The sequence below is a fragment of the Euleptes europaea genome, chromosome 2 (genome assembly GCF_029931775.1).
Source record: "Euleptes europaea isolate rEulEur1 chromosome 2, rEulEur1.hap1, whole genome shotgun sequence".
Lineage (NCBI taxonomy): Eukaryota > Metazoa > Chordata > Lepidosauria > Squamata > Sphaerodactylidae > Euleptes > Euleptes europaea.
This window is the reverse complement of record NC_079313.1, coordinates 35,685,355-35,704,063: the sequence shown is the minus strand read 5'-3', so window position 1 is coordinate 35,704,063 and position 18,709 is coordinate 35,685,355. Positions and strand designations below refer to the sequence as shown.

Here is an 18,709-nt window from a genome sequence, read left to right as displayed (position 1 = left end):
GTTTATTGCTCCGGTTTCGCAAGATGGCCACAGCTCATCGCACCATGCTTCCCGCTCCAAATCGCCTCGGCGTCGATCACCTTTGAGGTCGCCGAAGTCTCTTCGATGCCGATCGCCTTTGGCATCCCCTCTATGCCGATCCCAAGCCAAGTCGCCTCGCTCGCCTCGACCGTCTGAGTCGCGAGCTCCCGATGAAGCTGCACAGCAGCCCATTACCATCGAGGATTCGCCTCCTCATTCCCTGGCTACCCCCTTGGTTCCGTGTCCGAGCAGGACCCAGGAAGACTCGGCTGAGTTCAAACAGCACCTCCTTCACCTCTATAAAGATGTGCCGCCGGTGCTTAACAAGTCCTCATGGCCTGATGATAAACGGCCTCGGGCAGAACCTACAGAGCTCCAGGTCGGTGCCAATCAACCACCACCTCCTGTGAGTGCTCATCAAGACTCCCAACGTTCGGTTGAAAGGAACCAAGCAGGGTCTCCGAAGGGTTCGTCCCATTTCGAGCCCCGCCAACGGCCTCGGCGTGGATCGACTTCTCAGCACCAGTCTCAATCCCCAGCTTCGTCCTGATCCACTCGGCGTCGGTCGAACTTGCGCCGTCGCCGATCTGCCCGTTGGAGTCGATCTTCTCGACGTCTATCTTCTCAACGTCGAGCCGATCGTCGGAGTTGATTTGCTTCCTGCAGACGCCGGTCATCTTCTCGTCAGAGTCGATCCCGTCGTTGGAGTCGATCCCGTCGTTGGAGCCGTTCGTCCCGTCTGAGCCGTTCGTCCCGTCGGAGCCGTCAGAGCCAATCCAGTCGTCGGCGCCGATCCATTTCTCGCCGCTCCCACTCTCATTGGTCTTCATCTAGACAGTCTTCTTCCGGTCATAGCCATTCATCCCGCTCACGTACCCCAGCCGTTCAACAACACCAGTCATCATCTAAACAGCCAGTTACTGGATATTGCCGTTCACTTCATCCACTTGGTACAGATGTTCAACCTCGCCATTCTTCATCCAAACAGCCAAACACCGGACATAGCCGTTCACTTGGTTCACGCAGTCCGATCAGTCAGAGGCGCCACTACTTCTCCAGGAGCCGGTCTCCCTCTCGTCGGCGTCGAGAGGTTTCTTGATGCCAATATCCTACTCCTACCGTCTACTCGGGCTCTTCGGTCGACCGTCGTCGACACTCCCGGTCACGCTTGCCTTCTTGAGGCTCTCGTTGGCGTCAACACACACTGTCTCGTCGTCCTGATGATCTTTCCAAGGATTCCGTTCGTCCAAGGCAAGAGTTGCTTCGCAAGCCTCCCCTCTCCAGGTCTCCTATTCCAAGGGAAACTGATCCATCCGAGTATGATGCCTCCTACTCCCCTGATGAGGATGAGGAATCCCGCACTTCAGCACCCTCACCCGAGGACACTGTTGGGGACTCTAAGCCGCTCTGTCCTACGGGAGATGTCTGTTTATATGCGGAGCAGCTCATTCGCATGGTGAAAGCTCTCAAAATTGAGTTTAAGCCGGAGGACTCCGGCCCTATAGATGATATTATGGATATCCTCCATATGTCAGGCTGTTATCTCGGTTTAGATGTTTCCTTTCGTTTCTCTGATGAACCTTCTAGACTTCAAGGACGGCTACACATACCAAAGCCTGGGAACGCCACTCCTGGGAAATAATGCTCTGTTTATGCTTTGTAATCTCCCGCCGTTTCTCTGCCTTATATTTCCAAATAACGGGCAAGACAACCCATAGCTGTCATCTTATCCTCAATGCATTGTATTGCCTATTTGACCAGTAAAGCCATCTGCTTGGAATCTGATTGTCTCTGTGGTGATTTCTGGTTCGATGGGTCAAGAGCTCACACCATAACCCTGATGTAGGCCCCGTGGCCCTTCCTATGATAAAGAGCATTCTGGAAGTGATCCGTAACAATTGGACTAAGCCTGCTTTGGTCCCCTCTTCCACCAAACGAGTAGAGAATCTTTACAAGATTCGCAGGGAAGGTGGAGAATTTCTTTCCCAGCATCCCCCTCCTAATTCCGTAATAGTGGAGGCTTGCCTGGTAAATATAGGTCTGGAACACACTCCTCCCCGCAGGATAAGGAAGGCTGTAAACTAGATATCCTTGCCAGAAAAATTTAAACTTCCACTGTGGTGGGTCTCCGCATTTCTAATTTCCTTGCCATCATGGCCAGGTATCAATACTCCCTCTGGGATTGTATATCCCCTCAAATCTCCATCCTTCCCGACGATCATTGACCCTCGGCAGTAGCCATTCAGTCCGAAGGCAAGTCCCTCGCAAGGCAACAGCTTACAGCTGCACGCCATGTGGCAGATTCCTCTAGTAAAGCCATTGCCTCTGCCATTGTCATTTGCCGGCATGCCTGGCTGCGCCAGTCTGCTCTCCCCTGTGATACTCGAGCCCGTATTGAGGACCTTCCTTTTGAAGGGACATCCTTGTTCAGCGACCAAACTGATACTTTCCTGGTTCTCCTGAAAAATAACAAAATAAATGCCAAATCCTTAGGGATTGCTCCTCAAGCCCCTGATTTTAAGCGGCATTATTTTGGCCATCAAGCCAACCAATCTTCCCGCCCATATTGTCTCCAGGGTTCCTTCCAACAACCCTCCTTCCACCCGTCCTTTCCCTGCCCGCAGCAGGACAGGAAGTTCCCACCCAAACCCAGGTTCCGTAAAGGCCCCAGAGGGTCTCCCGGCCATTTCAACAAACCGAAGCAGGCATGACTAGACGTGTTTGCTTGCTTTCTTGATCGTCTGTCGCCTTCCTACCACTCATGGTCTGCTATTACCACTGATGTTTGGGTTCTCAAAATCATAAATGTTGGTTACTTCATAGAATTTGATATGCTACCTCCATACAGACCCACGGGCCGCTCCCTTTCGCCGGCCCCAGACCTACACGTACAAGAGGTTACCACTCTCCTGTCTAAGGGAGCCATTTCAGAGGTTGCACCTTTGGAACAGAATCACGGGTTTTACTCCCGCTTTTTTCTTGTGGATAAAAAAGGGGGGGAAGCTCCCTATCCTGGATCTCCAGGATCTTAATGCCTTTATTAGGGCCAGGAAGTTCCATATGCTCACACTCCCAGAAGTGCTTCCCCTCCTGGATAAACATATGTGGTTCATGGTGTTAGATCTCCACGACGCTTATTTCCACATCGCAATTCATACTGAGTGTCGCCAATACCTAAGGTTTAAATGCAGTGGAAAATGTTACCAGTACAATGTGTTGCCCTTCGGGTTGTCCACAGCCCCCAGGACATTTACGAAGTGCCTTGCAGTGGTGGTAGCCCACCTTGCTCTGAAGGGTTGCGTAATATTTCCCTACCTTGATGATTGGTTGGTAGTGGGTCCTTCACAATCGGAATTGGCCACACAGGTGGACTTAATCCTCTCAGTCCTTAACAATCTGGGTCTTTTGGTTAATTTTTCTGAGTCTAAGCTTGTACCTGCGCAAATACAAACCTTCATTGGGGCACAGTTGGATGCTGTCCAAGCCAGAGCCTTCCTCCCTGTACAGAGGGCTCACGCCATCCAAAAAATGGTGGCTAAATTCACAAAAAAACGGTTTCAAACAGCCCATCATATACAGAAATTGTTAGGCCTCATGGCCTCTACTACGGCCGTGTGGAGTTTGTGAGGCTCCGTATGTGCCCGTTCCAAAACTGGTTCCTCTGGATGTTCAGGCTCAATGTTGATCCCCAATACAAACGCCTTTCCATCCCTAGATATGTTATTTTTTCCTTGCAATGGTGGGCACACGATGCCAACATCCTCTCAGGTGTCCCCTTTCATCGCCTTTCTCCTCAGAGGTACCTGTTCACAGACGTTTCCCTGTCAGGCTGGGGAGCTCATTGTGGTGACCTTACGTCCTGGGGTACTTGGTCTTCCCTAGAATCCCAGTTGCACATCAATTTGTTGGAGCTGCGTGCTATCCATCTTGCTCTGTCTTCATTCACAGGGCCCCTGGACGGACAGCACATTCAGATCGCCACAGACAGCTCCACCGCCCAGTTCTATATAAAAAAGCAGGGTGGCACAGGGTCCGTTTCGCTCTCCAAGGAAGCCAGCGACATCTGGGAATGGGCCATAGCTCACCGCGGTACTCTCGTAGCGATTCACATTGTGGGCAAGAGCAATACACTAGCAGACGCTCTAAGTCGCCTTCCCAATCAAGCACATGAGCTCACCCTGAACAGCGATTGCCTCCACCAAATATTCCGCCATTGGGGTTATCCGCAAATAGACCTTTTTGCCACACACCTCAACTCAGTGTGTCCCAGGTTCTATTCAAGGGCGGGAGCCAGCCCTGGCTCAATGGGAGATGCCTTTCAGGCAGTTTGGAACGGGGCTCTGTTTTATCTCTTCCCCCATTCCCTCTACTTCACAAGGCCCTAGCCAAGGTGGACCACGACAAGACAGATGCCATCATTGTCACTCCGTTTTGGCCCAGGAGGTCGTGGTTCGCAGTGCTCATGTCACTTGCACAAGGGAATTACATTCTTCTTCCGAGGAATCCCTCCCACTCCCCCCCCCGGACCTGCAGCTTGTGGCCTGGAGGGTGCTACCCTGAGGCAGTGGTCCGACAGGGTAGCTAAGGTTCTGCTGCATTCATTAAAGTCTTCCACATGGCGGTCCTACAACGCTAAATGGAGACGTTTTTCTGATTGGGTTAAGGTTAAAAATATTTCACCAATCAATTGCCCACTGTCTGTTGTGTTTGATTACCTTCTATCCCTCAAAGATGATGGCTTATCTAATTCTTCCATTAAAGTTTATTTAGCCGCAATATCGGCTTTTCATCCGGATATTGACTCCTTCTCAGTTTTTTCTCATCCCCTTTCCAAAAGGTTTTTGAAGGGTCTCAATAACTTGTACCCTCCTGTCACTCCACCAGTTCCCCAGTGGAGTCTCTCCTTAGTCCTTTCACAACTCATGAGACCTCCGTTTGAGCCATTAGCTACTTGCGAATTGGCCTTACTATCGTTCAAAGCAGCCTTTTTAGTCACCATTACCTCGGCAAGGAGGGTGAGCGACATGTCAGCACTGTCACATTCCCCTCCTTATACTAAGTTCCACTCGGATAGGGTAGTATTGAAGCCTAAGATTTCCTTTTTACCTAAGGTTGTTTCAGCCTTCCACCTTACACAGGACATTGTCCTTCCCGTTTTTTCCCCCTCACCCATCCTCTGATGCTGATAGAGCATTACATTCCCTCGATGTCCGCAGAGCCTTTCTTTTTTACATTAAAAGGTCTCAGAACTTCCGTAAAGATGACAACCTTTTGTTTGCTTCGGCGGACACCACAAGGGTTGTCGTGCTTCTCCTCAGACCCTCTCGAGGTAGATCACATCAACCATCAAAATGGCATATGAGTTTGCTCACCAGGAGTGCCCTCCTATGATCAAAGCGCATTCTACCAGAGTATATGCAGCTTCTATCGCCTTTTCCTCTAAGATAGATCTCCGGGACATCTGTAAGGCTGCTACCTGGTCCACGCCCTCTACATTTATGAAACACTACGCTGTGGATGTGGACTCAGCAAGAGATGCAGCCGTGGGACATGCCGTACTGCAGTCTTTATTTAGGTGACTGTCCCACACCCACAGTCCTGGTAAGCGAGCTTGCTACTCTCCCAAAGTGGGACTGCATAGAAGCCATGCAGATGAAAAACAGAGTTTCACTTACCTGTAACTGTTGGTCATCTGGTGGATCTTCTATGCAGGCACATATCCCTCCCTCCTTCCCCGCTGTGGGACCTCTCCGCTAGACCAGTGGTTGGTTCCGTGGCGGCAGGTTGGAGAACTGGAGGGAAGAGTGCTCCCTCCCTCTTGGGTCATGTGACCGTGGGTGGGGAGATTGCATGCCCCAAGGGGAGGGGGAGCACTCTCTTTTAGATTTTGCTAGACGCTGACAAATCTTATCCGTGGCTGGCCTACGCCTGCGCAGTCCCAATGTGTGCCTGCATAGAAGATCCACCAGATGAACAACAGTTACAGGTAAGTGAAACTCTGTTTTTCCAGGGGTCCTCAACCTTTTTGAGTATGTAGGCACTTACGGAATTCTGACACAAGGTGGTGGGGGCAACCACAAAATGTCAGGGAATGAAGTTTATAGTAACTCATCCACATCTCAAGCAGAAACTCTGCTTCACAGGCTGTTTTAAATGAATGTATAGTTTAAAAATATTACCTTGCTTACATACAGCTTGTCTTTGGTCATGCAGAGGACATGCTTCTGCTGTGGTAGCAGCTACTGCCAAAGCAATGCTTTAAAGAAAATCTGTACAGCCAATCTGATCTCCATTGGCCAATTAGAAGCCATGCTGGAGAAAACCCCACCTGGCCCTGCCCACTTTCAAGAAACACTTGATAGATACCAGGAAAGGTGGTAGCAGGGGTTATGGCACCCATGGGCACCATGTTGGTGATCCTTGCACTATTCTGTTAACTGCAGCATATCATTCTACTTCACATATGGTGAACCTAAATTAATTTTAGATAGATTCATATGACTAACTTTTCCAGCATGTTGGTCGTTTCCATTAACTCACATTGGACTTTTGTACATGATAATCATTTTGTTAATAGTTCCATATGTACTCAGATTGCTGGCTTATTTTTGCTAGGAAATCTTTGTTCTTGGGAGGCTCAAAAATGCAGATTGCTTTGTGTCTTGAATGTACTGGATGAGTACAAACTTAAAGCCTTGTTACCTTTAAGACTAACAGGTTTCTTAAGGCATGTTTCATTTATTGTGGAATAAGACTGCAGCTCCCTCCATCAAATACATGAAACATGAACTTTACCCCTTTCCTCGCTCCCACTGCAGCCCACCAAGCCCACCAAAATGTTGGTCTTGGGAGTCAGTGGAACCTTAGTAACAGCTTAGGGTTAAAGTAGAAATAGAGTGCTGCCAGAGAGTGGGAATGGGCCGAAACCATCACACTTTTTCTCAAAGACAGAAATGCCCATAAGTCTTGAGCACTGCACGGCTGGATACTAGCCAGCATTTGCTGAGCTGAAAAATTACATTACGAGCACCTGATGAAGTGGACCACACTGTGGTTTTCTACTACATGACCAAGCCTGGGGAATCCTTGGGCTCCTGCACCCCTGCAGCAGGCTGGTGTTTTTCTGATTTGAGAGCAGATGAAATTTAACGTCATGTCCAGGCATCTGGGTTTGTGTCTTTCTTTGATAACCAAAATACTAAACTGTGATTTATTCTTGGTTTGGAATCCTGGTTTGTAGAGAAAAACACTAACCATATTTTGGCTTAGACATTGCAGCAGACTTTGGCTTGCCTTGAAAGTGGAAGTCTTTAATTAGACTGATGAGGGAGGGAGTGTGTGAGACCAAGAACTTTCTAGGCACGATCACCAGCAGCAATCCATGGTTTGCAGTTAAATCTAAAATATGGCTTTGGAGTTTATCTGAGACTGAACTAGCTTAACTTGTCTTAAGATGCTAACACATCGACAGAAAATCTTGATGTATATGTTGTGCAACTTGATAATATGTACATTTATTCTGAAATTATTCAGTTTCAGTGGTTGTTGCTCACAAATAAGTGTTCATAGGATATAACCCTAGGCAGGCATTAAGCAATGTTTTCCATAAAGTATTTAAATAATTTTTGTCTCAGCTGCAGAATCTAACCTTAATTGTAAGTCAGTACTGAAGAATACTAGGGGGCAATGAAAGCTTATGCGATTTTCTTGCTGCCATCCAGTGGTTAGAAATTAATTAAATATCAGTAAATGATTATTTGAACTGTTAAATTAAGATAGCCAAGGACACTGCCATGCAGGATTGGTATGAAAATTACCTGAAGCCACAAATTTGAGGAATAGAACCTGTGTATTAACATAAGAACATGTGAGAATAGGCAATATCCAGTTGCTGGTATGCAACTTGCTAATTATCTCCATTTAAAATAATTGGGTTTTTTTGTTTTTGTTTTTATTGCACTTCGCAGGTTTATTTTTGTGGTGCAAAACAATTGCTGTATAATTTTCTATTACAAACCAAGAGAAAGAGTTGGATATCCTAAGTCATACATCATTCATATATAGTGGATTGTGTTAATTGTTAAAACTCAATATCTCAACAGGCAATTTACACAAAGCCCTTTTTAGAGTAGCATTTCCATTGAATAGTAGAAGATACATAAACTGCAATAGGGAGTAGAATTTCAGTTTATAGGTAAAGAGCTTTTGGACTGGATTGTGGCAAATGGAATATGAAGATGATTAAAAGTATAAAGCGCTCTTGATTTTTAGCGTTGTATAAATTTAATGAAGTGAGGTATCCTACATCATTAAATACATATGTTGTATTTTATGAGGAGTTAGTTGAATACTGTAATACAATTCCATCTTTTTAAGACAGCATTTAAAGACAGAAAATTCTGTAATTAAGCCTGTAGCTTTGACCCTTCTTTGCAAACACTGTATTTTTCAGGAATGTTATTCTGTAGCTTTGTCTTGCAAGCATGAAGGAAGGGCCCATATGAGACAAGCTTCGTCTTGCATCTGTGTGCTGGGGGACCATGCACGAGACGAGCTTCCTCTTTTCTTTGGGCACTGGGGGGCACACATGAGATGAGCTTAGTCTTTCCTGTGTGTGCTGGGAGGGGGCTCAGGAGGCAAGCTGCATTCTTGTGCATGTGTGCTGAGAGGCCTGGGCACAAGGTGAGCTTAATCTTACATGCAGGGGTAGAGCTGATGGATATCGCTGCTCCCTCTTCCAAAGACTTAAGTGCTATTAAGTATACAGAACTGTATGGTTGGACGCATGCCACTGTCTAAGAGGGAGAAAAAACTGTACTCACCTCCTCCATGCATTCATCATCTTATTAAGCTCTGTCATGCACACCTCTTAAACAGTAACTAAAGCACTGATTTATTAAGTGACCTTAATTCTTGCCTTCAAATTATGTTGCATTATGCACAGCATAATAAAGCATCAGTGCATGGCTGCTTACACACACCCATAACTTTTATGTATAAACTTTCTGTCATAAGAATGACTCCACATTCCTAACTGATTACACAGCCTCATATAAATCAACAGGAAGATGTTTTCTTGCAAGGGTAAGCAACTTATATTTGATGCTGATAATGTGCAGTTTCATAAGTAAAGAGAGGTAACTCTTAACAGTCTGGCCTCCAACTTTAAATTATGTGGAGATAACGAGTGAAACAGTATAAATACTCCCTATCTAATTCATTGTCTGAAGGGGGTTCCCCATATGTATTTAAAACTGTATTTATTAATATGGTATATTGTTGTGAGCTTGAGAAGTCCTTAATAGTCTGTGCCATCATGGGTGTTTATACACATTCTGCAGTATTTAATGATTTATTATTTCTACTAAAATTATATAGCAGTGCATATTGCAGGCACTGCATATGTTAAAAGAAATAAGGCAAGGAGTATATGCGCAAGCATGTATGTGTGCATTTGCCTTTGGCTCAGACAGGTGGGAGAAGGTTTTGCTGTACAAATTTGAATCTGAAATACAGTAATGTTTTATTTATTTATTTTACAAAATTTATATCTTGCCTGTCTGCCTTCACAAGGGCCACCAAGGCAGCGAAAAAACAATAAAGTCACATATTAAAACCAATTAAAACAATTAAAACCAGAGCTAAAATACATACAAAGATATAAAAACAACAATGAAAACATCGTACACATAATGTAATCGAATTCAGTTTGTGCTTTAGCAGCATAGCTAACAGCCTTTGTTCTGTTCAAAATAATTTCTTTATTCCCTCTCCTTATTTTTTTGCGTAGACTGTCTCCCAGTTCACTCGGGATTCTTTGTCATGATGCAAGGGGTGAATCACCATAGTAAAAATCTGCATTTTAAGTCTAAATAGAGTTTTTTATATATATATTTCTCATCAATCATAGTGTGTAGTTCAGCCCTCCAGGGCACTACAGAGTTGGTGTAGGCCCCAACAGTACATAAACACATCAGACTTTATCAGAATCCTATGCATGTGGGGGGTTTTCCACTCATCTTCCTATAAATGTCAGAAAATATGAGGCCAGAATCCTGTGTATTGGATCTGCTTTTTGCAGGTTGAGTTTTCAAATTGCACATTAGCTATAGGACATTTGAATAGATCAAACTTGGTTTTCCATGCAATGCATTGGAGTTAGGGTTGCCTGCTCTGGCTTAGGAAATATCTGGGGATTTTGGGGGTGGAGCCTGGGGAGGGGGGGACCTCAGGGAAACTGACCTTTGTTTTCTGGAGATCAGCTGTAATTCTGGGGGATCTCCAGAGCCCACCTGGAGGCTGGCAACCCTAATTGCAATACAATTTCAGATATTCTCAATTTCTCATAGCATATGGCTCTCATATGTCTGCCAGGAGTTCAGAACGTTGATGCAGAATTGAGACCATTTCCAAATGCAGAGGAAACTCCAAAATTATTTTGTTTGCTCTAAGATTTTTTTTTTAAGTACCATGGAGACACAGAATTATTGAAGAATTGCCATTTGTGCTTAGATTATGGTTACAGGCTAGATGGAACAGAGAGGTTTTTCCACAACTATTTATAATGTTTCAGCTTCCCTGATTTTATTAGAAAGTCTGAGAAATATTTATTCCTTTTTATATTCTTGAAAAATTATAATGCCACAAGCCTATTACCTGTTTTCTCCCAGGTAATTTAAGTATTAACACAAGTAAATTTTAACAGTAGTTTTATACTTAATTTTTTTAAATATAGTTTGTTTGTTTCTAGGGTGACCCAAGTTGGGCAGCATTTCACCTTTGTACTTACTGACATTGAAAGTAAACAGAGGTTTGGATTTTGCCGGTTAACATCAGGAGGAAAAGTGTGTCTCTGCATTCTAAGGTGAGTAGCCATACAGCATAAATTGGTACTTTTTTCACCTTTGGAACCTCTGTTTCTTTGATAATTGTTGGTTTGTTCTAAAATTACAGTCCCCACGTAACTGAAAATCTTTGAAGATACATACTTGCAATGTTTCTACAGTTATAAACTTTTTTAAAAATAAGGAAAAATATTTAATGAGGTGTTTTACAAATGGTGTGCAGTTTCGCTGGCAGGTTATACAAATGATCTTATAACTTTTTATTTAAAGCAGAAAAATTGACACAGAAGTTGCAAATAAATTGTCCTAAGATAATGAAGTGATGTTCTAGTGCTAATTAGGAGAAAATCTGCTTTGGACTGACCCTAAAGAAAAGAAAGGGAAGTTGCATCGTAACAAAGTATATATTCATATGTGAAAAATGTTCATCTGAACATCATTCATGAGGCCTGTGTGCATTATCCCTTTTCTGTGTACCTGTCATGAATCAAAATGAATGTAACATGAATTTGTATTATAGCACTCTTGTGAAAGACATCCTTCAAACAGTTCAGTGAGGTCAAATAATACAGTAGCAAAAATGTCTTCATAAAATTAACAAATTTTAATTCTTCATATGTTTTATTGCACTAGACCACTTCATCTGAGATTATTAACCAGAATGCTCTGTACTTTTCTTGGTGGCCTTTGAAATTGACATAATTACATTTCGTCTTGTATTTCCTGCATTCTGTGGCCCTGTGACCATGCTGTTTACATTGTTTTTCTTTAAAACTCGGTGTTTCTTTATCTTTCTAGTGAGGCCCCCCCTCCCTGCATCTGGTGGTGGGTCCACAAAAGTTTGTGCTAGAATAAAAACTTTGGGATTGCTTCTGCATGGCAGCACTTAGCCATTGTTCTGACATTGTTGCTGCTAATGCAAAAACATTGACAACAGAATGCCCACATGGGGAGGGGGTTCTCTGTGCTTTCCTCATCCATACTTGCAAGTGCCATTCCTGCCCTGGTGGATGGCTTGGGCAGAGCAATCTGCAAGGAAGGGACTGAATGGCCTCAGGAGGCGGTGTGATCCCTATGCCAGCGTTAGTGCCACTTGTGCTGCTGCTGGGGAACCACACAGCAGCTCCATGCATGGGCATTGGTGCAGCAGCCGCGGCAGCGTTTCCCTGCCGAAAAGGCTCATATTGGTGCCTAAGAGGGTTTTCCTGGGGATGGGGCTGACTTTTGTCAGCTCCCTAAACTTTTTTGCCCTGGGAACACCCCTTTTTGCTGGTGCGAACTTGTACCTGCGTAAAGGGAGGGACAGCCTCATGGAACTGTATGGAGCAGTTTCACGGGGTTTTCAGTAAAATAACATATTTGGCTTCCTGCGCCCAGCAGGAAACTGATCAGGAGGTGGCTGTTAGTCAGCTTTAAAAAAAATCACGATGTGTGTGTAAAGTGTTGTCAAGTCACAGCCAACTTATGGGAACCCAGTAAGGTTTTCAAGGCAAGAGACTAACAGAGGTGGTTTGCCATAGCCTTCCTCTGCATAGCAACCCTGGTATTCCTTGGTGGTCTCCCATCCAAATACTAGCTAGGACCGACTGCTTAGCTTCTGAGATCTGACAAGATCTGGCTAGCCTGGACCATCCAGATTAGGGCACTATATCACTATAGCAAGTACCAATTAAAAAAAATGACAAAAAGCTCTTGGCTGGCAGGGAGTAGTGAGCACAAGCGGTAGGGTTGCCAGTAGGCAATTGCCTGCCAATTAAGGGAGCTGCCTGTCGTCCCTCTATAGTTTCCATAGCATTTTTGGAGGAATGTGCTAGAGTGTCCCCGGCACATCCAGGGTAAATCCGGAAATGACGTTATTGCTCCCATCACCCCCCACCAGCCCCACCACAGTGAAGCTCCCGACAATGGCAAGAGGGGACCTGCCAACCCTAACAGGCGGTGACAATAGTAGAATGGTGCTGATGTGGGCAGGAAGTTTGAAAGTGTGCATTTTTCTGTTCACAGCTCCAAATCTGCTTTGAATGCAATCATTCAGCCAAGATTGTAACAAAGCGGGGGAATGCCAGATGGAGGATGAAATGAGGACGACATTGTGTGGATGCAATAATAAAAAAGTCCACCCTTTTTTTTCTAACAGAGAAAAAAAACTTCTATGACATATTTTCTCTTTTAAAATGAGTGAAATGCTTCTTAAGGCAAGGTTTACCACACTCAAAATATACTAAGTTATAGATGAAGCATTTTATGTAGTTAAATCAGTAAAAGTTTAAATGTGATAGGAATGTATTTCATATACTTAAATTCCCCTCAACATTTCTGTTTCTTTCTGGAAAAAACAGAACCCCCTCCCAGAAATGTTACAACTCTCCTAGTTTGGCTTCCAACCAGAGCAAAATCAGAGTTGTTGAAGCAACTCTAGTCTTTCAGATGTACCTAATTTTTGCTGCAACAAAATATTTTCCTGTACTTTTTGGAGTATTTTGCAACACAGGCAAAGTTTGGCCTGCTGAAGCCCTTCACACATTTTGTACTTGATGTACCCAGTTTTTACTTGATGATTATGGGGCATTTTGGTGTCTCTTCTCATAATGTTCAGTCCTTAACCATATACAAAACTAGAACTACTTTGTTCTAGTATTGAATGACTGCTCAATAGTATCTTTACAATGAAAGGGCAATTGTGAGATGGTGCAGGTATTATACCGGTCTTCTTTAAACTGTGCTCCCTTCATCTGCATCAGCCCATTGGAAAAAGATACCTAGGTTGCTCACAATAAGTGGTTAAAAACGGTGTGTTTGATAATCACACACACACAGTTTGAACCCATTTATTGCGATCTAGATATCTTTTTTCAATATATATATACACACACAGGAGCACAAAAAAACCCTCATACATGAACACATACATGAAGCTGCCTTATACTGAATCAGACCCTTGGTCCATCAAAGTCAGTACTGTCCGGCAGCAGCTCTCCAGGGTCTCAGGTGGAGGTCTTTCACATCACCTACCTGCCTAGTCCCTTTAACTGGAGATGCCGGGGATTGAACCTGGGACCTTCTGCATGCCGAGCAGATGCTCTACCACTGAGCCACGGCCCCTCCTATGAAATACGTATCCCCCCCTTTTGTAATGAAAAAAGGGCTAAGATAGAATATGGTGCAGCAGTTTGCAACTCTCTCGTACTTTGGTATTAGGTGTATTTGCAATTCTGCTTGTAGAAAACTAAGCAATCTATACTTCTAGATTCCATAAATATGACAGTTAATGCAATTGCATTAATTGCTAGCTAAGTTACATGATGCATTTTGCATATATTTCTGTTTTCCCTCAAATTTTTTGTTGTTTCACAACCTCTGGAAATTATACATATCTCTGTTCATGTGCACACATACACACACAAAGCAGAAACATCCTTTTGAGCTGAATGCTCCCACTGAACAAGAATTGTATATTGAAGCGGGGGGGGGGGTTAACAGTGTGGAACTGTAGGAAGTGACTCATTTGCTAGTACGGTTCAACTGTACCAGAATTAGGTGAACACTTAATGGTAAACAGAAGTGCTATAAACAACAAAACACCACAGGCCCAGGTGATTAAAAATGTTATTACAACTGTGGATTTTCACAGTGAATGTTACCTTGTCATCAGTTTGCTCTAAAACAGATATTAAAACATAAACAGCATGACCACAATAAACTGCTTAATTAAAAGCCAAATGAAAGAAACATTTTGCCACTTTAAAGGAGAGCCTGGTTGCCTGTAAAAGCAGCTGAACACAAATGTTTGTGCAACCTGTCTTGCATATGATAAGGAAAGGAGAATATGTTCTCAGAGGCCTGAGGCATGGTAGTCATTCTCAGCAGAGCAAAGGAGTTCTGTGTATTACGCTGGTCTCAGTGCTAGATACCTGGTTCTCTATTTAATAGCAACATGGGGGAAATGGGTAGGTTTCACAAACAGAAGTCTGTATTCTGCTGTGAGTTCTGAAAATTTTAGGCCTCTTATGTTTTTGTAGAATGAGGTAGTAATTTAACCTTCCCTGGAAGTTTTTAAGCAGAGGCTAGATGGCCATCTGTCAGCAATCCTGATTTTATGACCTTAGGCAGATCATGAGAGGGAGGGCATCTTGGCCATCTTCTGTGTGTGGGGGAGGTAGTTGTGAATTTCCTGTGTTGTGCAGGGGGTTGGACTAGGTGACCCTGGTGGTCCCTTCCAACTCTATGATTCTATGTTTATTCCACCTCTCTCTGCAGATTTTCACTTTTCTTCTGATAGTATTCCTGCAGTGAGCTGCAGTTAGAGCAGGGGAGATTGGCAGAAATTGCCAACTCCTGTTTTAAGTGCCTTTAAGTCTTTGGACCTGTACAGTTCCAGTTAGGGGTGTGCAGCATGTGGGTATTTCCAATCCAAAAATATTCTGCAATTTCCCATTTTGTTTTGATTCGGGAATGCCCAAACAAAACACAGCCCTCTCAATACTTCCATATTTCCAAAGTTCACCCAATCCCAGAGAGAGAGATCAGAAGAGCCGGCCATGGCCAATGAGGCAATCCTCCTTGTCCGAGAGGAAGACTTAGAGGGGTCTTGGAGGGAAATATAAACTGCCTGGTGGATCAGCTGGGAAAGACTTGGAAATTGGAGGCTTCTTGCTGCAGACCTTGGACTTGATTCATTTGAATTATTATAATTAGGTAGATTTTTCTCTGGGGGTATACATGAGGTGTGCTTAGTCTTTTTTCTCTGGGGACTTTAATTAGGGATCACATTTGTGTTCTCTGCAGTTGGTGGGGGGCAGGAGGAAGCCTGCACTTCAGATTTGTTTTACTGCTACTTTGTTAATTCGTTGTGTGTTGGGACAGCCTGGATTTTTAAATCTTGTTCTTTTCTGGTTTGAGGGATCTGGTGTTTTGCCTCCCTCATACCAATTCCTTCTTCTTTTCTGTGGCATGAGGGAAGCCAGTGTGTGTGTGTGTGTGTGTGTGTGTGTGTGTGTGTGTGTGTGTGAGAGAGAGAGAGAGAGAGAGAGAGAGAGAGAGAGAGATGTGCATGAGTTTGGGGTGTGTTGGGCTTAGGGTTGCCGACCTCCAGGTACTAGCTGGAGATCTCCTGCTATTACAACTGATCTCCAGCCAATAGAGATCAGTTCACCTAAAGAAAATGGCTGCTTTGGAAATTGGACTCTATGGCATGGAAGTCCCTCCCGTCCCCAAACCTTACCCTCCTTAGTCTCCTTCCCAAAAACCTCCCGCCGGTGGCAAAGAGTGACCTGGCAACCTTAGTTGGACTCCTGTGCCCATGCTGCTGCCACCCAGTGCTTGCTGTGCTCTGTTGCCATTTGGGTCTGTTTGGCTTCCCATTTGGGTGTGTGTGTACCTGCTTGCTCTTCTCCAGTTTGAGAGTATGTTGAAATGCTGATGAAGACTTTAAAAAAAGAATTGTACTATAAATCTTTCAGTCTTTGAAGGACAGGAAAGTAACTTTTTGAGTTCTCCAGAACTCTTCATCACACTAGATGTTTTTAAGCCTTCCCCAAGTGAGGGGGGGAGGATGTTTCAAGCTATGATCTTGTAGCATTCTTTTTCATGGTCTGAAATTCCTTATCCCGCTGTTTGGGGGGTGGGGGAAGAGATGACAAATCTAGCCTAATTAAGAGTTCTGGAGAACTCAAAAGCTCGCACTATTTTGTTTGTGGGTTTTGCTTTGGCCTGATACAGCTACCTACAACTTCTGGAAACTTAAGGCTAGGCAGCACGAGCACTAGCAGCTCTGGACTGGTCCTAGCTTTTGTCAATGCAGACAAGGGGAGATAGGGGCATCCTAATGACCGGTCCCTAGTGTGGGACCTTTGGGTTGAATTGAGAGGGAGGACGAGATTTCCTCCAGTTTTGAGAACAATAAAATGAAGGATGCGACTGCGGTGACCTGAAAGGAAGTTTGGTATTTTTCCCCATAGGGAACAATGGAATCAAGGATGTCTGGGGGCACCTTCTTCAGGGTTCTATAAAATTAGACCCCTTTGCTTGGGGGGGGGGGCGGTCTTCAATAGAGAGGGAGCAGTAGCTTCTCTGAAATTTTTGGTGTCTTTTGGTTAAAAAATATACTCTTCAAATTTATGAAACAAGTTTATGAAACTATACCAGCACTTCCAAAATTCTGTGAAAACAATAATCAGGCTCTTTCTAAAATTTATGAAACAAGTTTATGAAACTATACCAGCACTCCCAAAATTTTGTGAAAACAATTATTAGGCTCTTTCTAAAATTACTAAATGGAATTAAAACAGTAACTTTTGAAGTTATATATACCCCTTTGAAGTGTATACCCCTAGTTCCAATATTAGACTATATGGAGCATTGGGCTGATTTTTTTATGGCACTGAATTTGCCTGCTTTAATTGAACAGTTATGTTTTGGTCTGTTATTCTGCAGAAATAGCTGTTCAAATAACAAATGGCAAGCTATAATTTTTCACCAAGCTCTAATAAGAATAGTGCCATTGTTATTTCTTCCTTTATGACAGTTTCAAATTTACAATGCAATGCTAAATAATTACCAGGCCAGCTATTTTTGAAATTATATGTATAGGCTGGGAACACAGTAATCATTTACTGTTGAGATATGGCGAAAACACAATTTGAATGCAAGGGATATTTTTGGGAGGAGGCTATAGGGTTGGTTGCCTGCTGGTTTTTTAAAATAGGCAATACTTATGCAGTTAGTAGTTTCTAGACTAGCTCCAAAGAGTTGAAGATTGCACAAAGGAAAAAATGAAAAGTAAATTGAATATACTTCCCCCATGTCCTCATTTTCCCCTGGATCTTTCTCTACTGCTACAATACTCTAGTCTCCAATATTTGATTTAATAATATTTGATATAATAATATGAATTTATAATATTCAGCACTATACCACCTTAGAAACAACAGGTAAAACTACTAGTAACTGAGTAGTGACACTGGCCACCAAGACTAGATTAATTCATGCCATCGTATTACTATTACTATTTATGGGTGTGAAAGCTGGACAGTGAAGAAAGCTGATAGGAAGAAAATAGATTCCTTTGAAATGTGGTGTGGGAGGAGAGTGTTACGGGTTCTGTGGACTGCCAAAAAAACAAATCAGTGGGTTATAGATCAAATCAAACCTGAACTGACCCTAGAAGCTAAAATGACTAAACTGAGGCTATCGTATTTTGGTCACGTCATGAAATGACAAGAGTCACTGGAAAAGACAGTCATGCTAGGAAAAGTTGAGGGCAGTAGGAAAAGAGGAAAACCCAACAAGAGATGGATTGACTCAATAAAGGAAGCCACAGCCTTCAATTTGCAAGATCTGAGCAAGGCTGTCAAAGATAGGACATTTTGGAGGACTTTCATTCATAGGGTCGCCATGAGTCGGAAGCGACTTGACAACACTTAACACACACACACAACTGAGTAGTAAGTACAATTTGCTGAAAGATCACAAAATCTCTGACAGACAAAAAATTCAGTTCCCTAAGATTTGCCAGACCCTTACTGTTTAGTTATTTACAAGAGGGGGACCCATGAAGACTCAAAGGGAATCCCCCTTGCCACCCCATTTCCTCTTGATTTATTTCCTTCTACTATTTCCTCCTTTCTCCCTCTTCTTGGTCTATTCATAGTCTTATGTATGGGTTTTTTAAAATGTCTGGTTGTATGCAGTTACTAGGCACCCCATAATGCTATACTGTGATCACAGCATTTTTAAAAAGTTGAGGTATGTGCACCTATGCACACATCACTTCTATGCTTAATGCCCCTCACCTTTTAACTTTGGAGATTAAAGCTTCCATGAGAAGGGTTTGTAGAATCATCTGC

General features: G+C 43.6%; 1 protein-coding gene across 1 annotated transcript in view; it reads left to right on the top strand.

Annotated features, from left to right (window-relative positions):
- The window catches only part of DENND1B (DENN domain containing 1B), a 278,172-nt gene that overhangs the window by 110,205 nt on the left and 149,258 nt on the right, over positions 1-18,709 (top strand). The window contains exon 5 of the mRNA XM_056844351.1: positions 10,772-10,885. Coding sequence (XP_056700329.1) covers positions 10,772-10,885 — 114 coding nt within the window. The remainder of the gene's footprint in view (positions 1-10,771; positions 10,886-18,709) is intronic.